Here is a 20,412-nt window from a genome sequence, read left to right on the forward strand (position 1 = left end):
TAAGATACGATATGTTCTAAATCATAATAATTTGTTAATAAAATAAAAACCTACTAAGACCCTTGGACCCAATAACTTTTTTGTATCTACAAAACTTTCCAATTTCTAATAAGCTGAAAGAAGGAATCATATGTGCTAGAGTTGGTCAATGGACAATTTATCCATCTTCATATTCAACTTTAGGCTCTGGGTCAGGCCTAGGCGATTGGGACGGTACAAGGGACCACACCATACCCATGATAAAAATTAAACTTCACAATACCTATTATGAGAAAGAAATATAAATAGATACATGTAGATAAAACATTAAACCACTGACTTATATTGTTTTTTATAAATGAAAGCCAAATTAACTAACTTATCAACATAATAATTTTTCTTACGAAAAACATGAGGAACTTTGACTATAAATGCTTACAAAAATGCAAACATCGACGTCATCTCCCTATAAGACTTTCACGAAATTACTCGTTAATCTAATGAACCACAACAAACAAAAGAAGAATCACTCTTCAATCAAACCTTCTAAAATCCCTCTCTCCAAGCATGCTGTAAATCATGAATGATCCACATAAACTCACATAAATAGAAGTCTGCATCCTTAAAAAAGCCAAAAGATTACCCACATGTTCATGCAAATGTAGTTGACTTTCTCTAAAAATATTAACAATGTAGCTAACTTAGGACGTACTCTAGTTGCATCATCAGTATTCACTATAAAATTAATTAGCATATGAAACTTATCATGTTACATCCGTAGATGAAACCACCTTACCCTTCCTAATCTAAATATATAAAATTTCAGGATAAAAAAAATGAGATAATATCACTCTATGTTTCTTAAATTTATTATGAACCATACAAATCAACTCTTTGATTAAAAGATTAAAAATAAGCCATCTATTCATCTATTGCTATCTAAATTTGACACATTTATTAATATCTTTATTCTATATCTTCCTGAAAAGGTAGTCGAGATAAATCAAACATTTTTTCAACCGCAAATTGATAATAGTGAGGAGCAACAAAGCAAAGGAAAGGAGATTCAAATTTAAAATTCCTAGATCTAAATCAATAATCTAGATTTAACCCATGTTTTCCTACATTGTGTGGCACCTTTCATGTCTCTGTCGCACTGGTCATTGGTCATGCTTTCTTTCCTCTTTTGTATCACTTGGCTGAAAATAACAAGGCTTGAATGAGTCTCAGTTATTATGTCTTCTTAATAGCTCACCTCATGCCTCTTCGCTTCTTCTTCACTCTTCGGCGAACCAATGAAGCTTCACATGGGACTTAAAAGGCCCCACTTACAACCTACTTACAATTACTATTGACACCTATAATTACAACAAAATAAAACCCACAAGTTTAAAAAAATTACAAAACCAAATTACAAATGAAAGAAATTACAAAGAAAAATTCTAATCCAAAAACATTAGATTCAAAGTAAATTTTATTAAAGAAATTTAAACAAATATTGTATTTACCAATAAACATCTTTCTCATTCATACACACTCATCAAGAAACCACTAAAATAAAACCCCAAAAGTAAAGCATATATAAATGGTACCCAACACAGGAACAGCATGGCACAAGTTCATGTGCTTTAGTATCACCATATTTGGAAGCCATAAACCCCAAAAGCTAATGGCTAAGAGAGGGAATGACAGAAATATAACATCAGAAAATGTGACATGTAACTAACGAAAGATTCATGCTAGGCACAGGAATTAGTATTTTAGAATACTCAATCAATTTTCACGATTACTGCAGCCATTTGTAAGTTGTTAACCACTTAGATAGTGGTTATCAAGAAGTACTGAACTCAGTAAACATGATACACGAAAAGGGACGTGAAAACCTTCTACAACCAGAAGTACATAGCATGAAAAACATCGGAAGACCATAAGTAAATTTTCTCCTCTGCATCACATGCTGTGCTGGTTGTCTCCCCTTACTTTCATTGATCTTGTTTGTTCCTCTATTCTCCTCTACTTTAATAACCAATTCCATTGTAGGTGATACGCGGGCAGTTCCCCATTAATGGCAGACCCTTCATTTTGTGAGTGTGTGTGTGTGTATAAACTATAAACCCTAAGATCAATGAAATAATTCAACTTAAATGCACCTTTGCTATTTCGATAACTAGATACAGAAACCCATTCCTGTATTTGGGTGTAGCTAGTATTAAAAATTAATATCACAACTTCTAGACAATTTCACTGAGGAGAAATCTTTGACACGACATAGGCTTCTCCGAGGATGTCAATAAAAACTAAAGCCTTCAGCAACTCAAGTTGTTCCGCATGGAAAAGACCTTAATCCTTCTCGTCAGGCCTCAGCTGACGGTAAGATTCAACTTTGTATTACAGGAAATGGTACAGGTAGAGAGAAAAACAAATTAAAAAGAGTTAATTACATATCTTACTCCCAACAAGTAAACCCAGTCTTTATCGAATCTGTATGAGCAGACACAATATTGACCTCAGGAAGAAGTCTCAGTTTTCGTCATAGCTGATCTAGGAGAGAAGAATAATAGTGTCATCGAATAGGACAAATGTCATCTGTAAGAAATCGTATAGTTTAAAGTTTCAAGGACTTCAGCTTCCTACTATTTATTTCTTAAAGAATGACTTCAAACTGTTGCTTATTTCCGGTTGTAACTACATAAAGTCTAGAGCTAGAGGTACTTGGAGCGTGAGAACCACAATAGTTGTCGTTCAGTGCAAAAATCAATATCATAATGCTTAGATTTGGCTAATCACAATCTGGACCTTCATGAAGAAATTTCTGTTTTAGTAATGTTGGATGGTGATATGATATTTTGGCCTACTACGTTTCAGGCTTTTAGCTTAAATTGGCGTAGGAACTATGGCAGTTGGCACCATTGCTACGACAAGGGAGGGGGGAAATCTCCACATAAGATTTAGCTCTACATACCTTCTTGCAGCATACAAAACTACCAAAATATGGGTTCATAAGAAATCAACCTATCATCTTAAGTGTCCCCCGACGCCCAACAGATAAAAAATAATAATTTTAGCATCTACTGAGTTACCTATTGATCCTGTCTAGAGATGAGACATTTGAAATTATACACCTGACAATGTGTGACGAACTGAACAAAATGAGGTAATTGAATACAAATTCCATTAAAAATGGTTCGGTGTGAATGACCTAATTATCAACACCATTCAGTCTCAACATACACTTTTGTTCTCTTAAAACAAAGACCTAATGATAAAAATAAAGATAACATACTACTAAGTTAATTTAAATCTTGATCCATATTGTATTGTAGGACATTACAATCTTAACTTGTACTGCTAAGGTCATTAAAACCTTGCTCAAGATTGTAGCATTTTACAATATTAAGAGTACAGTGGGCTCACTATAGGACGACAATAGAACTGTTAAGATCAAATAATTGTATAGGACCATGAGTATAAAAATATGCCAATTATATAATGAAAAGTTGAATAAATGTTCAGCCCGCCAAAATTGGATGGCTTACCCTGTACTGCTCAATTTTAATCCCATACTCAACAGTGGTGATCACAGGGGTTCTTTGGCCAGCCCAAGTAACCATGAAGCCTGGTGGTGATGCCATAGCCATCAAGGCCAATTTTGTGTGGTGGGCTTTTGCTGTAGAAATGATCCAGTGTTTACCTTTCTGCTCAGAACTGTGAACCGTTTTGAGAGTTTTTTTAAGAGGAATATGGGCTAAATTCCCCTTTTTAGAATGCTTAAAAACCCTAACCCTATTTTGTGCTATATTTTTTTCTCCCTTTCTCTGTTCGACAATGAACAACCCTGCAACACATCACAAGTGGTCTTTATGAAGCATCTATCTCTTCTATGTTTAATGTATTTTTGAATTCAGCACCGCTACTCTATTCTTGTCACTTTCTTCTCTTAAACTCCTATTTTTTGAGTTATGATATGTATAACTTATATACATATGAATTATATATCTACAAAAAAAAATTAAAACATTAGTCATCCCGCTATAGCAGTTTTTGAATTGATATCGAAGATTGATACCAACGATTTTAATTGTCTTCATAAATAAAGTAAAAAATTGTATGTCCTCAATCTCCTAAAATCCAAGGTGCGTTTGTTTCAAGATATAATATAGCATTATATGAATGACATTTCCTAAAATACTAAATAACCAGAACGTTATTCCTTAGTAATTAAAAAATCTAATTTAGATGTCAATAGTTCTAGAAAGATTTTATAAAATTCAAAATTATTGGAATTAAATGGAAGTTATAGAAAATAACCTTATATTCCAAGGAATATAATATATATTATAACCTTACAGTTCAGAGTTAACACGAGAATATAACATTCTAAGGTTGACATTCCAGTGAATAAAATTTTAAACCCCGAAATAATATACTCGAAAACAACTAAACATTTTACAATTACCCCGTGTCATGATAATCCACTTCCCTTGCCTCATTCCTTTATTCAGGAGGAAGACACGGGGTTGATTAGAATGAGCATTAACTTGGTTCGTATCTCACCTTTTGTTTCTTCTGGGTCTCCACAAAGGTTTGAAATATGTTATTTTCAGTGTTAGTATGTCAAAACATCAAAAGGATACAGATTCGGAGGAAAATATTAATAGGGGTCTTATCGTAAATAATATATTTGAGAATTTAATTTAATATCTGTCATTTGTACCTCAAAAAATGGGATATACTAGTTTTGTTATTAGTATGTCTAATATTTTGAAAGCATTAATTTATGCATAATTTTTCTTAGGAAATCACAAATATTAAAAAAAAAATAAGATTCATTAATCACGTATTAAGTTTGATTGTAGTAGCATTCATTTTGCTACATGTATTTAATTAACATTCCTATCACTTATAGGGACTTCCCATCCTTCATCTGAGCTAACCCCCATCATGTAACCATTCCAACCAACAATCATTAATAGTAGGATCCTTAGTATGCCAAGCAGAGGATCAATTATCCTGAACACTCAATATACTAATTGATGAGTCTATGACTCACGAGAACATAGAGGCACTTCCTAGGAGGATTACTAGGAGCATAACCAGAAGAGAGACCTCTATCTCGCCAACTTCTTTGACTTTATTTAGTATTTCTCTTTGTATTTAGTTGTGTTGACTTTCCTTTGCTTGTTTGTTTTGTAGGCTTTGCTTTTAGCACCTTGTTGGGACTTCATCACTAATCAAAGAATATAACAACTAATAAAATTAAAACAATGCATAGCAAAACAATTACTCAAGAGAAATAACTGTCTTATATTCGTATCACCATTATATGCAGTATTGAAAAGAACAACACGATTGGCCAAGCCCTGAATTAGGGTTATATTCTTTAATTATAACCTGCTAGACAAGGCACTTGTATTTATTCTACTTGTTGAATTTCCACATAAAAGAAAAGGGGGAAGAGAACAGTCGCTTAGATACTGATTTTTGTATATTGATGGTTATGGTTATTGGTGAGTAGCTATTTTAACTAAATAAAATAGAATGTTGTGATTGTAGTATGTAGTAGTTTGTAATTTTAGAAGTCCTAAAATATAATTGAACAGGTATTTATTTAAATACTAAAAGCTAAAATTTTCTGTATTGTCCAAATATAAAAAATAAGAAAAGACAGTAGTATGTGCATTCAGGGAAAATTAATGAAATGTGTCTCTATATGAGCATAATTTCTCTTTAAGAAACATTTTATTGTAAATTATGGGAAATATGATTAAAGAGTAGTTTCCAAAAGTAATCCATTGTCGATAAAGTGAATAACAAATTCACATGCGCCTCCCCGTGCTTCAAGATAAAAGTAAGCTCCTTACCAGACAGCAAGTTAATACCATTAGGGGTTCATGACAACACAGAAAAAGCAAAGCTAAAAACAACACGATTAGAAGTCAGAAGCATCAAAATAGCCATGGAAACTCTACTCTAACTGTTGTTTATACCAACATTCACAATAAGAAACTCTGCTGAAAACTTTAATGAAATAACTATTATCTAGAAATTATTAAGAGAAATTTGGTAGGTTGTGTGTATGAGAACTAAGTGATCAAAAGTATCAGGATGAAGAGACCACCAATGCAGGGAAAGATGAGAAAGGAATTAAACTTACAAACATACTTACAAAAATTGCAGGACCAAAGTACAGTACCTAAAAAAGCAAAAACCAATCTTGATGCTTTAGTTAAATAGTAGAATCAACTTTATCCTATTCCACAAGCTTAACCCAAAAATGTTTCTGAATCGAATTACTCACAGATTAGAGCTTGCTTCAAGAATACAGCCAAACACCTCCAATGGAATGCCTCCCGGATGACAGCCATGGATAAAATGCAATGATAGCTCATTAGCACATGTAATAAAGGAAATTTAACATCGCGTCTAAGAAAATTATCAAATTTTATGATGGAAAGAAAAGATAAACTATAATTTTAACATATAAAATGTCGATATACAGCCTGATTCAAGCCATGACAGCAACACACTTAAAAGGCAAAAAAAAAGTAAAACACGGAAAAGGTACAACCCCCATTCCCCAAACTAAGCTACCTTGATTTAAACAGAAAATAGTACGCTCAGTAGACCATTGAATTTCCTCGAGACTCAGAAAAAAGATCATTTAAACTCAAATTATTCCCCTAAATAATACACAGCTATTGGAAACGAAAGAGAGAAAAAATTCAAATGGATATCATAAATTACTATTGCTTCAAATTAATCTCCCAATAAACAAGTCAAGGTACCTTCTACTGGGTGCCTTTTAAGCATCTAACCACGAGAGGAATGCCTCAAACCATTGGAAGGTCTCCTGAACGAAAAACTTAATTAGAAACTCTAAAATTCAAGCAGATTTGGTAACCAAAAATATGATGGAACCAGATCTAAAAGAAAAAGGGGAGGAAAGAAAACCAGTGTATATCATCTGCAAAGGATCATCATAGAACCACAAAGTTACAATTAATGTGAAATTGAATTTCTCATAATAAACTTTCAATGGACTTAATTGCAAAAGCAATGTTCAAAGTACAAACAACTATACTATGTAAAACTATTAGAGATAGATTTCACAATGGCCACACAAGAAGGAAGAAACCGCCTTTGGCGTGTTATCTTACAATATAAAGAGCACTTTCCACTGAAAGAACTGCCAGTGAAGTGTTCACTCTGACCAGACATCACGCTTTTTCACTTCAAAGGCCAACAACTGTGCTGGGTACCTCTTGGGCCGTACAGAGAACATAAATAATGCCAAATAATTAGAATCTCAATATAAATTGAAACACTATGTACAGAAATCAGTGAACATCATTTTGGTAGTCAAAATCAGCACATTGTTCACTTGCCAGTGATGAACGGGTGATTCAATGCCTGTGAGACTGTCAACCTCTTGTCTGGATCCAATACAAAAACCTTTTCGAGAAGATCCTTGAAATTGGCTAATCATCCGCTTTATTGCCTAATCAATAAAACAAACATCCATTAATAACACTCTTAAAATTCTGTTCATTCATTCAAACAAAGACCAAAAAATTAAATTAAATTCCACTAGCAGAATGAAGCTCACCTTTTTTGTCACAGGGTCCTCCTCTGTAGCAAGAAAATTCAGGTCCTGATCAAAATGCTGTTCAATAAATGCTCCCTGCATACATGATTATAAGAGCAACAACATATCATTAACAACACAAAATATACAGACCATATAAGAGGATAAATTAGCAATTAATGCGGCAACAGAGGAAAAAGGGGAAGAAAAAAAAAACCTGATGTATCCAAACAGTAAAATAATTAATTTCCACACTTCGGTCTCAAAACATGAGAAACAAAGAAAATAAAATAAAAAAGTTACCTTCCGAAGCATCTTTTTAGGAAAAAGGCCCTTCAGTTCCATATGGAGCCGTAGCATGTCATTGTTTGTAGAACCTGGAAAAAGAACTTTCCCTGTATAGAGCTCATACAAACAACATCCTACAGACCACATATCCAATGGATGATCATAGGTTAAACCAAGTACTGCATAGAAAATGTTTGAACCAACAGTTAAAACCCATAAAATATTCAAAATGACAAAAATGGTTAAGACTGGGAATATTCAATTTTGTACGGCAAAGAAACTTACTGATTTCAGGGGCACGATAAAAGCGACTCACTAGATATGGCGTAACTTCATTTTTACCAGCAAACATGGCATTACCAAAGTCACAAAGCTTCAAAACATTTTTAGCCTCATTCACCTGGTCCAAATAGGAGGTTGAAGAAATAAAATAAGAAACGATGATGCAAATTTCTTCTTGAGAAGAAGCAGAACAACCAAAGAATTTAATATTACTTTCAAAATAATCAATCTAACAAAAGAAATATTATCTGTTGCCATACCAACATATTATCTGGTTTTATATCACAATGGAGAACACCACAGTTCCGGAGATGCTTCAGTGCAATAAAAAGTTGTTTAGCATACACTCTAACTGCAGTTAGCCTAAGGCCAATATTGCGACCAAACTTCTTTAAAACCTCACGCAGATTCATATGGAGAGATTCAAAAACTAAACAGAGGTGATTCCTGTACTTGAAACTAGAAAGGAAACGAACACAATGACGCTTATCATCTGGATCAGCACCTACTAATTTCTTTAATATAACCAATTCATCCATACCAGCCTTGTACCTTTTGAAACACAAAACACAACAGCGAGTATAAGGTACACATTCAACAAGCAGAAATTTTAATGGGAAGACACAAACCAAGGCCACTCACATTGTGTCATTACTACGAATTATTTTTATGGCAACTTCTCCAGGTTCACCACTAATACTTTTAAGATTCTTTGCCCGGACTACTGTTGAAAAGACACCTCTCCCATGAGCAGCAATGACTTCATACCGGCCATCAAGTATTTCACCAAATCGATAACCTGCACAATTGCATGAAAATGTAATATTGAACAGGAAAACAGATACGTTTTGACCCAAAGAGATTTTTCCAGTCACACTGACAGGATATACCCCAACAGATGAAGGTAAAAAGGTAAATACATTGCCACGAACAAACTATCCCAAAATATTAAATTATTGGGTATAGAGCATAAGAATCATTCCATATATAACATACTTTGATAAAGAAGTCATTTGAAGATGCACACAAAAACACTCAAGCCAAATATTAAACATAAGGCTGAGTTCCAAACCACATATTTCACTCCATGACTAAACTAAAATTGCTCCAGGTGAAAAGGAAACAACGTTTTGTAATTACTAGTGAAAATAATAAACAAAAAAGTAAAAGAAAATGTCCTAAACCAAACAGCACATATTTCAAGAACTTGCAGAAATACAGTGGATGGAGAAGTAGTCAAAATCAATTAATAATGAACACAGTGAAGAGGCGCACAAAATAACTAATCAAGTCTAAAGGAAACAATAAAAAACGAATGATCAAAACAGCAAGTTACAATCAAATAAGTAACTTACTGTAATAACCCTCTGCATCATCCCAATTATCATGTAGGCCACCATTCTCAATTCTTAAACCTTCTCCTTTACCCTTCAAAGAAAGGAAGGAAACCTTAATATACACATAAAAGAAAAATCCAGAATAAAAACAAAAACAAAAAAATAAACAGTAGATCAATAACTGTAAGGCTTAACATAACTGATTTCCAGGACATAAAAATTGTGAGGAATGTTCAGTTGTGAATAAATTTCCCCACCTTCGTTGAGGAGAGCAAAACTTCACATAATAATTAAATGTAATGTTATTAACCTTTCCAGTGACCATAAAAAACTTATTCCTACAAAAATTAAATAAGAACCAAACATGTTAAAAAAATTTCAGGAATCTTATTCCTTCCTGATAATATCATCCTCAGAAAAGTAGTTTAATTGGAAATGAACGATCCACTATACCAAGTGCCACCTAATGGAATGACAATTATTACAGCCTTAGGTTGAATTTGGAGATAGAGATATAAGCTACGAATTATTTCAAAGTAAATATACATAGAGTGAGGGGAAATTAACAGAAAGAACAGTTAAAAAGGATACAGGACATATGAAACAGGAGAGAGTTTGCTATAAGCAACTTCCCAAAGTGTACAAGTTGTCCTCAATTAGAAACAAAATCAATTTACTGACAGCTCAGTAGCTTATTGAATTGAGTAATTAGAAAAAAAATTTAACAGAACACTTACTGATTTCTGAGCTCCAGTTGGTGTCTCACCAAATATATCATCACAAAATTCGTCATCAGCTTCTTTACTCTGTAAATGTTATAAATGAATGTGAGATCCAAATAGGTACCCTGACCTTTCTTTAAAATAAAACATAATTTCAACACAAACCTTTGGTGTACCCTCTCTAAGGGCCCCAGAGCAAGAGATCATATTAGAAGCAACGACCCCATTTACCAGAGGAGATTTCCTGACTGAGAATAATGTTTCCACTTCCACATCATCGAGAACATCAGGAACGGTAGGAGGAATCTCTAAAGTTTGTTTGTCCAACAATAGTTAAAAAAAGTATGCATTAGAAAGCTTATTAAAAGTGGAAGAATGGGGTGTATGGAATAACAATAAACAAACAAGTCATTTAGCCTAACATACGAGTTCTTATGTCTCTGTCGATATTCAGTCAATCAGAGTCGTTATAATTATGTTCTGGTCTATTAAACCAAAAATTGATTGGTACATCATAAATAGTTTTATTAAAAAACAGGTCTGACACTAGCATCACTCATTTTCATCACTCGCATGGCCAATATTCATATATGTTACTAAGAAACCATTGTTTAAACCAATGATAAGGGAGGACTGTTGTATTGTTGACAAATTTAGTAGGAACAGCTAAAAGAGCAGGTAAGCATGAATTGAGTGATTTGGGAGGTAGGGATGTTGCAGTCACTTGAGAACTGTTCTACTAGACTCTTCCATTTAATGTTACACATTCTTTCGAATTGTAATACTTCTTTCATTGTTTCATCCAATAAAAGTGGGAGTAAGGGATTTCAAATGTGAATATAACAACCTATCAAAACCTTTCTACTAATTTCCCACACAGAAGCTTACCAGCATGAACGGGAACCTTTCTATGGCGTACAAGCCCTCATTTTTTCCAAAAATAAATCCATTAAATATTTCAAGAGCAACTAATAAGTACACAGGTATCATTATAAGCAAACGCAAGCCACAATAGAAGCTAAAATTTTTCCAATGACTGATTTTCCTCATGAATGGCCAGTACATAGTGTTGCCTCTATAAAATGGCTCATTATGTTGGTTTCTTGAATGACTTGTTGGCTGAGAGGTCTGTAGGCACTTTATCCTTTAACCCTTAATGTGACAAGACCTAAGACCCAAATCATCACAGGTCTTTCACTAGCCCCTCAGGTTTCAAAGAAACGTGCCTCTGATGATTGCTAAATAGTGTATTTAGGATGCGAAACACAGTGAAACAGCCACAAAAGAGACATGTAATGTATCAGAGATATTATTTTTCGTATCACAAATCGTTTCGTATCTAAATTGTAAGATTCATAAACATTTAAAAAAGCTAACATACAAAGATGTAAAGATGTAATTAATAATAACAACCACATTAAAAAAGAGTGGTTGTATAGTGGATAAATTAAGTTAATAAATATTATAATAGTTGGATTGGGTTAGGTTGTATGACCCAACTCCTTTGTTAAATGGAGAAAAAATAAATGGGATGATAAACATTTGACCCAAAGAGAATAAGGAAGAAAGATGTCAGTTTTCAGTGCAGTGACAATTTCAGAGCACCTTTTTAAATTTTTTGGGTGCAGTGACAGTTTCCAAAGTCACCTTTTTTTTTTTTGGGTACATTAGTAGTTTTACAGGGAGTCATCATTTACTAATTGAGCTTTAAAATGTTTCTAAAAAAGGTGGGCTAAAATTTTAGATCAAAAACAGGTCCCAAATCCAACCCCACTAAAAGCCCTAGGGTTGTCTGTCCCTTACTCACAACCGTACACGAGCCAGCAAGGTATGTTGATGTCGTTACAGTCATTGGCGCCAGTAGCCACCTTGAGGGGTGTTGCAGTCGTGAGGTCTATCAACTTCTTCTCTCTCATTGTTGGGAGAGATTGAAGCGAGAGGCCTATCAGCTTCTTCTCCCTCATCGTTGGGAGGGATTGCACCATGAGGCAGTGGGAGGCACCATTGCGAGAGGCACCACAACAAGAGTTGTCGCCGTGAGAGGTGGCACCACGAGTAACATTTCTGCCCATGGATGCTACGATTCAAGCTACGAATAGGGGTGATTAGGAACAGTTCATGTGACTTAGAGATCAAATCATACTATATGAACACGATACGAGAGCAAAAACAAGTCTTCAAGCGATTTGTATCGTGGAGGTGGAGAATCGTATCGTGTATCGTACAATAATTACTACCATGCTATCAATGGCTATTGCTCTCCTTAAATGTTAAGGACTAAGTCCTTGGTTCTGTAAAATAAGATGAAATAGGGTTTTGGGATTAATCTCCCTTGTGTAAACCCTACACAAAGGACAGTTTATTTATATTGATAATGGGCCAAATCCCAGAAATACATAATGGGCTGAGCCCAACTATTAAACACAATATTATATCATCTAACACTCCCCCTCAAGCTGGTGCATACAAATCGTATGTACCAAGCTTGTTACAAAGATAATCAATTCTAGGTCCTCGAAGAGACTTAGTGAAAATATCTGCTAATTGATCACTTGAGTTGACAAACTCGGTCTTGATGTCCCCGGATAGGATTTTTTCTCAAATGAAGTGACAGTCAATTTCAATGTGTTTGGTCCTCTCATGAAAGACAGGATTAGAGCTAATATGAAGAGCAGCCTGATTGTCACATATGAGTGTCATTTGAGTGACATCTCCAAATTGCAATTCTTGAAGCAATTGCTTAAGCCAAACAAGTTCACATGTGACTAAAGCCATAACTCTATATTCTGCTTCTGCACTAGATCTTGCCACGACACTTTGTTTCTTGCTCTTCCAAGAGATCAAATTACCACCAATTGAGACACAATATCCGGAAGTAGATCTTCTGTCGAAAGGAGATCCTGCCCAGTCAGCATCTGAATAACATACAACTTTTGTATCAGAGTTGGAATCATATAGTAAACCTTTTCCAGGAGAGCTTTTGATATACTTTAATATGCGAATAACTGCATTCCAATGTTCTTCACATGGGGAATTAAGGAATTGACTCACCACACTAACAGCAAAGGAAATATCAGGACGAGTAACAGTAAGATAATTCAACTTTCCAACTAACCGTCTGTACTGTTCAGGATCTGAGAAAGGCTCCCCCTGTTTAGGTAGAAGTTTAATATTAGGATCCATGGGTGTTTCTACTGCTTTAGAATTCATTAATCCAGTTTCCTCCAGAATATCCAATGCATATTTCCTCTGAGATATGACAATACCACTATTGGATTGTGCTACTTCAATACCCAAGAAATACCTGAGTTTTCCAAGATCTTTGGTCTGAAAATGACGACAAAGATGTTGCTTTAAGAGGGAGATGCCAAGGTTGTCGCTTCCTGTGAGAACAATGTCATCAACGTACACTATTAAGTAGATACATCCAGCACTGGAGTGACGATAAAAAACTGAATGATCCACTTCACTGCGAGACATGCCAAATTGTTGAACAACACTACTGAATTTTCCAAACCAGGCTCGAGGAGACTGCTTTAGGCCATATAAAGATTTGTGAAGACGACAAACCAATCCAGAAGACTCCCCCTGAGCAACAAAACCCGGAGGTTGCTCCATATAAATTTCTTCATTCAAATCGCCATTGAGGAATGCATTTTTTACATCAAGTTGGTGAAGAGCAGCCATGGCAATGAATAAGCGAACAGATGCCATCTTGGCCACTGGAGAAAAAGTATCACCATAATCCAAACCAAAGATCTGTGTGTAACCTTTGGCAACAAGGCGAGCTTTGAGACGGTCAACAGTGCCATCAAGGCCAACTTTGATAGCATAGACCCACCTGCAACCAACAACAGATTTCCCGGATGGTAATTGAACAAGATCCCATGTTCCACTATGCCTGAGAGCACTCAATTCATCAAGCATGGCCTGACGCCAACCAGGGTGGGCTAATGCATCACCTAAAGATTTTGGAATGGACAAAGAGGAAATAGACGAAAGGCATGTATAGAAAGATGGAGAGATTCTATGATAACTCAAAGCAGCATAATGAGGGGAATGATTACGGGTAGAACACATACCTTTACGAAGGGCAATGGGAAGATCAGACTCAGTTGTTGGAACCGAAGGAGACAAATAACTCGGCACTTGATGTGAGTCATGTGTTGGTGGTTGGCAACGATGTCTTCTGCTATAAACCTGAAGAGGTGGTCTATCCGCAATAGCTACACTCGGAGGTGGCTGAGGAGAATCCGAGGTGGCACTGGAAGTGGGCACACTAGGAGGATCACACACAACAGGGATATCTATAGTAGTAGATGGTGGCTCACAACGAGAAGAGGGGTGTGTGAAGTAAAAAGAAGACTCGTCAAAGGTGACATCAGCGGAGATAAAATGACGGTTGAGGGAAGGAGAGAAACACTTATACCCTTTTTGTGAGCGGGGGAATCCTAAGAAGACACATTTGTGGGCTCTCGGAGACAACTTATCCAAGCCAGGACTAAAATCATGAACAAAACATGTGGACCCAAAGACTTTAAGAGGTAAAGGGTGAAGAGGGTCGTGAGGAAATAAAATAGAATGAGGAACTTGGTTATGCAAGACTGAAGAAGGCATGCGATTAATAAGATAACAAGCAGTAAGAACCGCATCACCCCAAAAATGTGAAGGAACTGCACCATGAATTAAAAGAGTGCAAGTTGTTTCAATAAGGTGCCTATTCTTGCGCTCAGCCACTCCATTTTGTTGGGGTGTATAAGCGCATGATGTTTGATGAAGAATGCCCTGAGAAGCCATAAAATGTTTGAAGGATTGAGAGAGATATTCACGACCATTATCATTCCGCAAATTTCGAATAGAAACCCCAAACTGTGTTTTAATTTCATGAAAGAATGATTGAAAAATAGAGAACAACTCAGAACGATTTTTCATTAAATATAACCAAGTACATCTTGAATAATCATCAATAAAAGTAACAAAATACTAAAAACCTAAAGTAGACTTAACACGACTAGGTCCCCAAATGTCCGAATGAACTAATGCAAAAGGGGACAAAGCTCGTTGTGAGACACTACAAGGAAACGAACTACGACTATGCTTTCCTAATTGACAAGACTCACACGACAAACTAGATAACTTGGACAAGCTGGGGACAAGTTGTTGCAGTTTGGCAAGGCTGGGATGACCAAATTGTGCATGAAGAAGGGATGGTGATTCCATAGCTGCGCCAACATGTGAAGGAGGACGAAGATGATACAGACCATGAGACTCACATCCGGTGCCAATCATGTGTCTCGAACTCCGATCCTGTAAACAAACAGAATCTTTGGTAAAGGAAATAATACAATCAAGAGAACGAGTTAGTCGACTGACAGATAATAAATTGAATGGAGACCCAGGAACATAAAGAACATGATCAATGGATATGGATGGAAAAATATTAACAGTACCAACACCATGAGATGAGACTCTAGACCCATCAGCCATTGTAACTGAGGGTAAATGATCCGGACAAGACAAAGAAGAAAACAAAGATTTGTTACCAGTAATATGGTCTGTGGCGCCTGAGTCAAGAACCCAAGGACCAAGAGAATCAGAGTGAGTCAGGCCAACGAATGATGTACCTGTGCGTGCAACAGAGGCAGATGTAGTGGAACTAGAACTCTGACGTTCCTCATACCATTTGAGAAAGTCGTTGAAAATGGCAGGGTGCCCTGCGGTATCAGATATAACAGGATCCACAGTCGCTGATCGGGGAGGAGGATCAGGGTGAACTACTGCAGCAGACCGAGGAGGACGTCCATGTAGAGCATAACATTTGTCAATCTTGTGGCCTAATTTGCCACAATGGTCACACTTGGGTCGTCCCTTTCCCGGCTTGCGAGAACGATTGCGATCATCCCGCTGAGAGACCAAGACTGAGGAATCATCAGCACAAGTAGATGTATCAATGATTTGTTTTCTTGGCACACGTAAAAGGGCATAACTAGTAGCAGTGAAGTTGGGCACAACAGGAGACCCCAAAATCTGGTCGCGAACATGGGAATATTCATCAGAAAGACCATGTAATGCCAACAACATAAAGAACTTTGATCGTTGCTCAAGTTCTTCAGCTGGAGTGGAGGCCGGAGGCAATAACTCATTAAACTCATGTAGAAGGGCATGAATTTTGCCCAAATATTCAGCCATGGGTCTAGGACTCTGCGGAGCAACAACTTTGAAAAGATCCTGACAAACACCATAAAGACGCTGAGTGTCATTGGTGTATAACAACTTGGCCTGTGCCCAAACGTCTGAACATGTTTCATATGAATGAAACATTTGTTTCAGCGAAGAGTTAATGGTGGACTTAATGACGATGCATAATTGGGCATCAATTTTCGTCCAGCGGGAAACTTCATCTGCAGCAACTGTAATTACACTCTGGGTGAGATGATCTTCATATCCTTGACTCTTGAGCCAAAGTTTGATATCGGATGCCCATGTCGCGTAATTTGTGCCATCCAACTTGTCAATGGATAAATGCACATTGACGTAGTTGGTATAAACAGAGGGTTCAGACAGCGGAGTGCTTGAAGATGACACACCCGAATTGGCAGCGGAAGAAGCCATAGAGGGAGAAACCCTAAAAATTCAAGGTGCTCCGATTGAAACAACAACCACAGATTCAGAAAGAGCTCAAGAAGGCGATTCAGGCGAAGTTGATCGGCGCAGAAAACGACCGGCGACGCGCCGTCACGCGCGGCGGAGAGGTGGCGGCTGCCGGAGCTTGCGGCGGCGCATGGAGGCGCGTGAGAACTCCGATGGCGGCGATCTCTGCGGCGTTGGAGTCGCCTGGCCGAGACGAACAAAACCGTCTGGTCGTCAGTCGAAACTGCAGCTCCGACGACGGCGGCGGCGGCGACGGTGACGACGGCAGAAGCGGCGGCGGGACGGTGGCTGTAGTAAACTAACCTAAGCTCTAGATACCATGTAAAATAAGATGAAATAGGGTTTTGGGATTAATCTCCCTTGTGTAAACCCTACACAAAGGACAGTTTATTTATATTGATAATGGGCCAAATCCCAGAAATACATAATGGGCTGAGCCCAACTATTAAACACACTATTATATCATCTAACAGGTTCAAAGCTAGGTAAGAGAAAAATATACATTATTACAAGGAAAACCATGAAATTCCACACCATTTGCAATGGGTTTGTGTATCAAAAAAAGACAAGGATCCTTTCAATTCAACCAAGAAGGGGAGAATATCATGGTTCAGGACCCAACTATAGAATCATATGTTGTAATTGACATGTGCATCTAAAAGGAGAACAGGTTATACCACATATATTTATACAATTTTAATTTAAAAATAATGGCGTTCTTGATAAATATGATGCAACCTTCTTGATAATGACACAAACGGAGTAGTGAGTTGAAAATCATATTTTTCGGGAGTGCAATAGACAGGCAACTACTAACTACTAAGCTGCAATCCATAATACAGAAAGACATTTTCAACTTTTTCAGAGGTCATCATAATTAAGACGGTTAATAAAATCAAAATATGGTGAAAAGAAAACAAAAACCTTTTATTTTGTTTTCTGTATTTTGTTGCACTTGTTGCTGCTGCTTCTTGTATTTCTCTAAGATTGCCTCCCTTCTCCTTCTACTCTCTTCTTTAACCCTATTGAAATGTTCTTCTTCTTGATCAGGTGATTGCAATGTAACCTTCTCATCTAACTCATCTTGTTCATCCTCCCTTCTGAAAACAATTGAGTTAATTCAGATAGAAAAATAATACAAATTAAAATATACCATCAATAAAGAAAAAAAAACAGTGCATGCAATATTCTATTTAAAGATATTTAAATACCTTTGTAGTTTGTTTTCATCATAAACCATTACAGGCAAGGAGTTCTTTTTACTTTTTTGGTGGTCTTCTATTTCTTCTTGTTTTGTCTGCATTTTATGCCTATCACGACTATCATAATCATCTTCATGAGGCAGATACTTACCCATGCAATTCAAAGTGTCTCTGCCTGTGCGCCTCTCTCTATCCTCTCGCTTCTCCCTCTCCTTAATTTTATCTCTTTCCCAACCCTTATCATCATGTTCAGCAGTCTCCCGCTCCCTATCTCTCTCATCACCCCTTGTTCTCTCTCTACTTCGATATCTTTCCTTTTCCCTTCTCCTATCCCTCTCAAACACTGTCTCACAGCTCCTATCTACTTCCTTTTCTCTTCTCCTGTCCCTATAATCCTCTCTCTGCCTCCTCTCTTCTTCTCCATTCCTTTTGTGCCTCTCATGGCTCCTTTCATGTTCTTTCTCCCTTCTAAACACCCAACTCTCTTGTTCTTTTTCCATCTTTAAGTCTCTCTTGACATCTTTGTCCCTACTCCTATTCCTATCCCTACCCCTATCCCGAGCCTCCACAACATGATAACTTGCTCTGTGTTCGCTTCTTTTGTCCACCAAATCCCTATTCTCCCATCTGCTTGCCATCATTCCTTCATCATCAAGGCCGTAGTAAGTCTCCAGTCTACCACAATATGAAAGCCCCCCCTGTTCATCAGGGTGCCTTCTCTTTGAATGAGCATGTTTTTCTGCTATACTTCCAGAACGAGACCCGTCCTTGGCACGACCATTTGATCTTGATGGACTTCTATATCTATCACGAGAACATGACCTTCTTGATCTTCTATATTTCTCTCCTCCACTTTCTGAGGAAGAGATTATATAGTAACCAACATTCTGTCCCTCCAACTCTACGTCCTCGTCATCACAATAACCGTTATGTGTTTCATTTCCCTTAAAACATTCATATTCCCCACCATGCCGCATGTCCCTTCCCGAAGATTTATTCTTCAAAAGTCCATTGCCCATAGAATATGTACTAGTTCCATCATCCTTCCCATCCAAAAGGCCATTGCCCGTACCATCTTCGTGTATTTCACTGCCAAAGTGACTCCTTCGGCACGCCTCATCTTCACATTCAGGACTAATAAATTTATCATCAACAATACACCGTGTTCTAGTTTTTAAATCTTCGGCATGCAACAAAGTCTCCCTGACAAAATGTCCCTGCACAATTCAAATAAGTAACTAAGAAAGAAATGACTACTGATCAACAAAGAACAAATAAGTTCACATTATATCAACAAAACTAAATATAGAAGACACGTAACGTCTCTTACTAATTAACTGTAAAGCCACCATTCTGCACTAAAACGCCTACAGAAACTCTGTAATGGATCCAAGGAGAGAGAAAATATAAAGGTGAAGGGGATAGAAATGATGAGAAAGAAGTAAAGACAAATTCTCCTTTTCTATGGTCAACGAGAAAAGAGAGATAAATTGAAATACCTAATATATAAGGGTATTGTTTTGCGAAAAGAACACAATGACGAATCCAATGGCCTTAAAATAAATAAATTTCACAAAATTTGAATCCGATATACCAGATTTGAGGTATTGGATTGATCATCTCGATCTCCGGGCACGCCAGTTTCAGCAGGCTTAGCATCAGATCGAGCGTCTAGCTTCGCGATGTCGGCACCGTCTTCTTCGAGAATTTCTCCCTCCTCGACATCGTCATCATCGGGGGCGCGACGATTCGTGCCAGAGCTACAATGCAGAATCTGAGAAGTAGCCAACGGAGCAGTTTCACAATCGGCGGTTTCGCAATCGCGTTCACTTTCTTCGCCGTGTTTTCTGCTTCCATGGCGGCGGCGGTGGCGGTGGCGCTTCGAGGATCTGTCGGCGTCCTTCGGAGCAGAGGATTGGCGGTGCTTGCGCCGTGAATCATGGCCATCGCCGTAGGCCATGATCAGATACGGTTGTTGGGTAAAGTTCAGGGTTATGGTTTGGCTTCGTTGATCGGAAGAACACGGGGGTTCTGTGTTGGATCGGTCAGAAATTCTAGGGAGAACACTAACCGGAAGGAAAAGCCTCCCACGTGTCTTGACTAGGATGGCAACGGGCAGGGTGGGAACGAGTTTCGCTATCCCATATCTATTTTTGTATAAAAAATTCATCATCATCGCCATATTCAAATCCAACGGGTATCAAACTTTTTTCCATCCCATCCCCATCAGATAATGGGTATAATCTCGTACCCGTGTTCTAACTATTTCAATATTAATTTTTATACAAGAATGAAAATTACGGTAAAGAAAACATAATATTATTGAATATTCAATATTAGGAGGATGATTGTTTCTTCCATATCAA

At 37.1% G+C, this 20,412-nt stretch overlaps 1 protein-coding gene across 11 annotated transcripts; it reads right to left on the minus strand.

Moving 5' to 3' along the window:
* Positions 1 to 923: 923 nt before the first annotated feature.
* Positions 924 to 20,154, minus strand: LOC114173334 (serine/threonine-protein kinase PRP4 homolog). 11 transcript variants are annotated; one of them, XM_028057653.1, is made up of 17 exons: positions 19,641 to 20,152; positions 18,056 to 19,263; positions 17,769 to 17,944; positions 10,359 to 10,501; positions 10,209 to 10,277; positions 9,490 to 9,562; positions 8,777 to 8,933; positions 8,395 to 8,686; positions 8,138 to 8,252; positions 7,868 to 8,031; positions 7,586 to 7,660; positions 7,365 to 7,477; positions 7,137 to 7,238; positions 6,765 to 6,829; positions 6,278 to 6,326; positions 6,146 to 6,172; positions 4,765 to 5,206 (listed from the first exon to the last, which is right to left on the minus strand). In XM_028057653.1, exons 1-13 carry the CDS (start codon positions 20,004 to 20,006, stop codon positions 7,181 to 7,183), a joined length of 3,009 nt encoding a protein of 1,002 aa, XP_027913454.1. In that variant the 5' UTR covers positions 20,007 to 20,152; the 3' UTR covers positions 4,765 to 5,206; positions 6,146 to 6,172; positions 6,278 to 6,326; positions 6,765 to 6,829; positions 7,137 to 7,180. The 11 variants fall into 11 exon arrangements, with proteins under 11 accessions (XP_027913450.1, XP_027913447.1, XP_027913449.1 ...); XM_028057649.1 differs by lacking the exon at positions 4,765 to 5,206 and adding an exon at positions 924 to 1,337 and having other exon boundaries at positions 7,137 to 7,477; XM_028057651.1 differs by having other exon boundaries at positions 6,278 to 6,829.
* Between the last annotated feature and the right edge of the window lie 258 nt (positions 20,155 to 20,412).

The sequence above is a fragment of the Vigna unguiculata genome, chromosome 2 (assembly GCF_004118075.2).
Source record: "Vigna unguiculata cultivar IT97K-499-35 chromosome 2, ASM411807v1, whole genome shotgun sequence".
Lineage (NCBI taxonomy): Eukaryota > Viridiplantae > Streptophyta > Magnoliopsida > Fabales > Fabaceae > Vigna > Vigna unguiculata.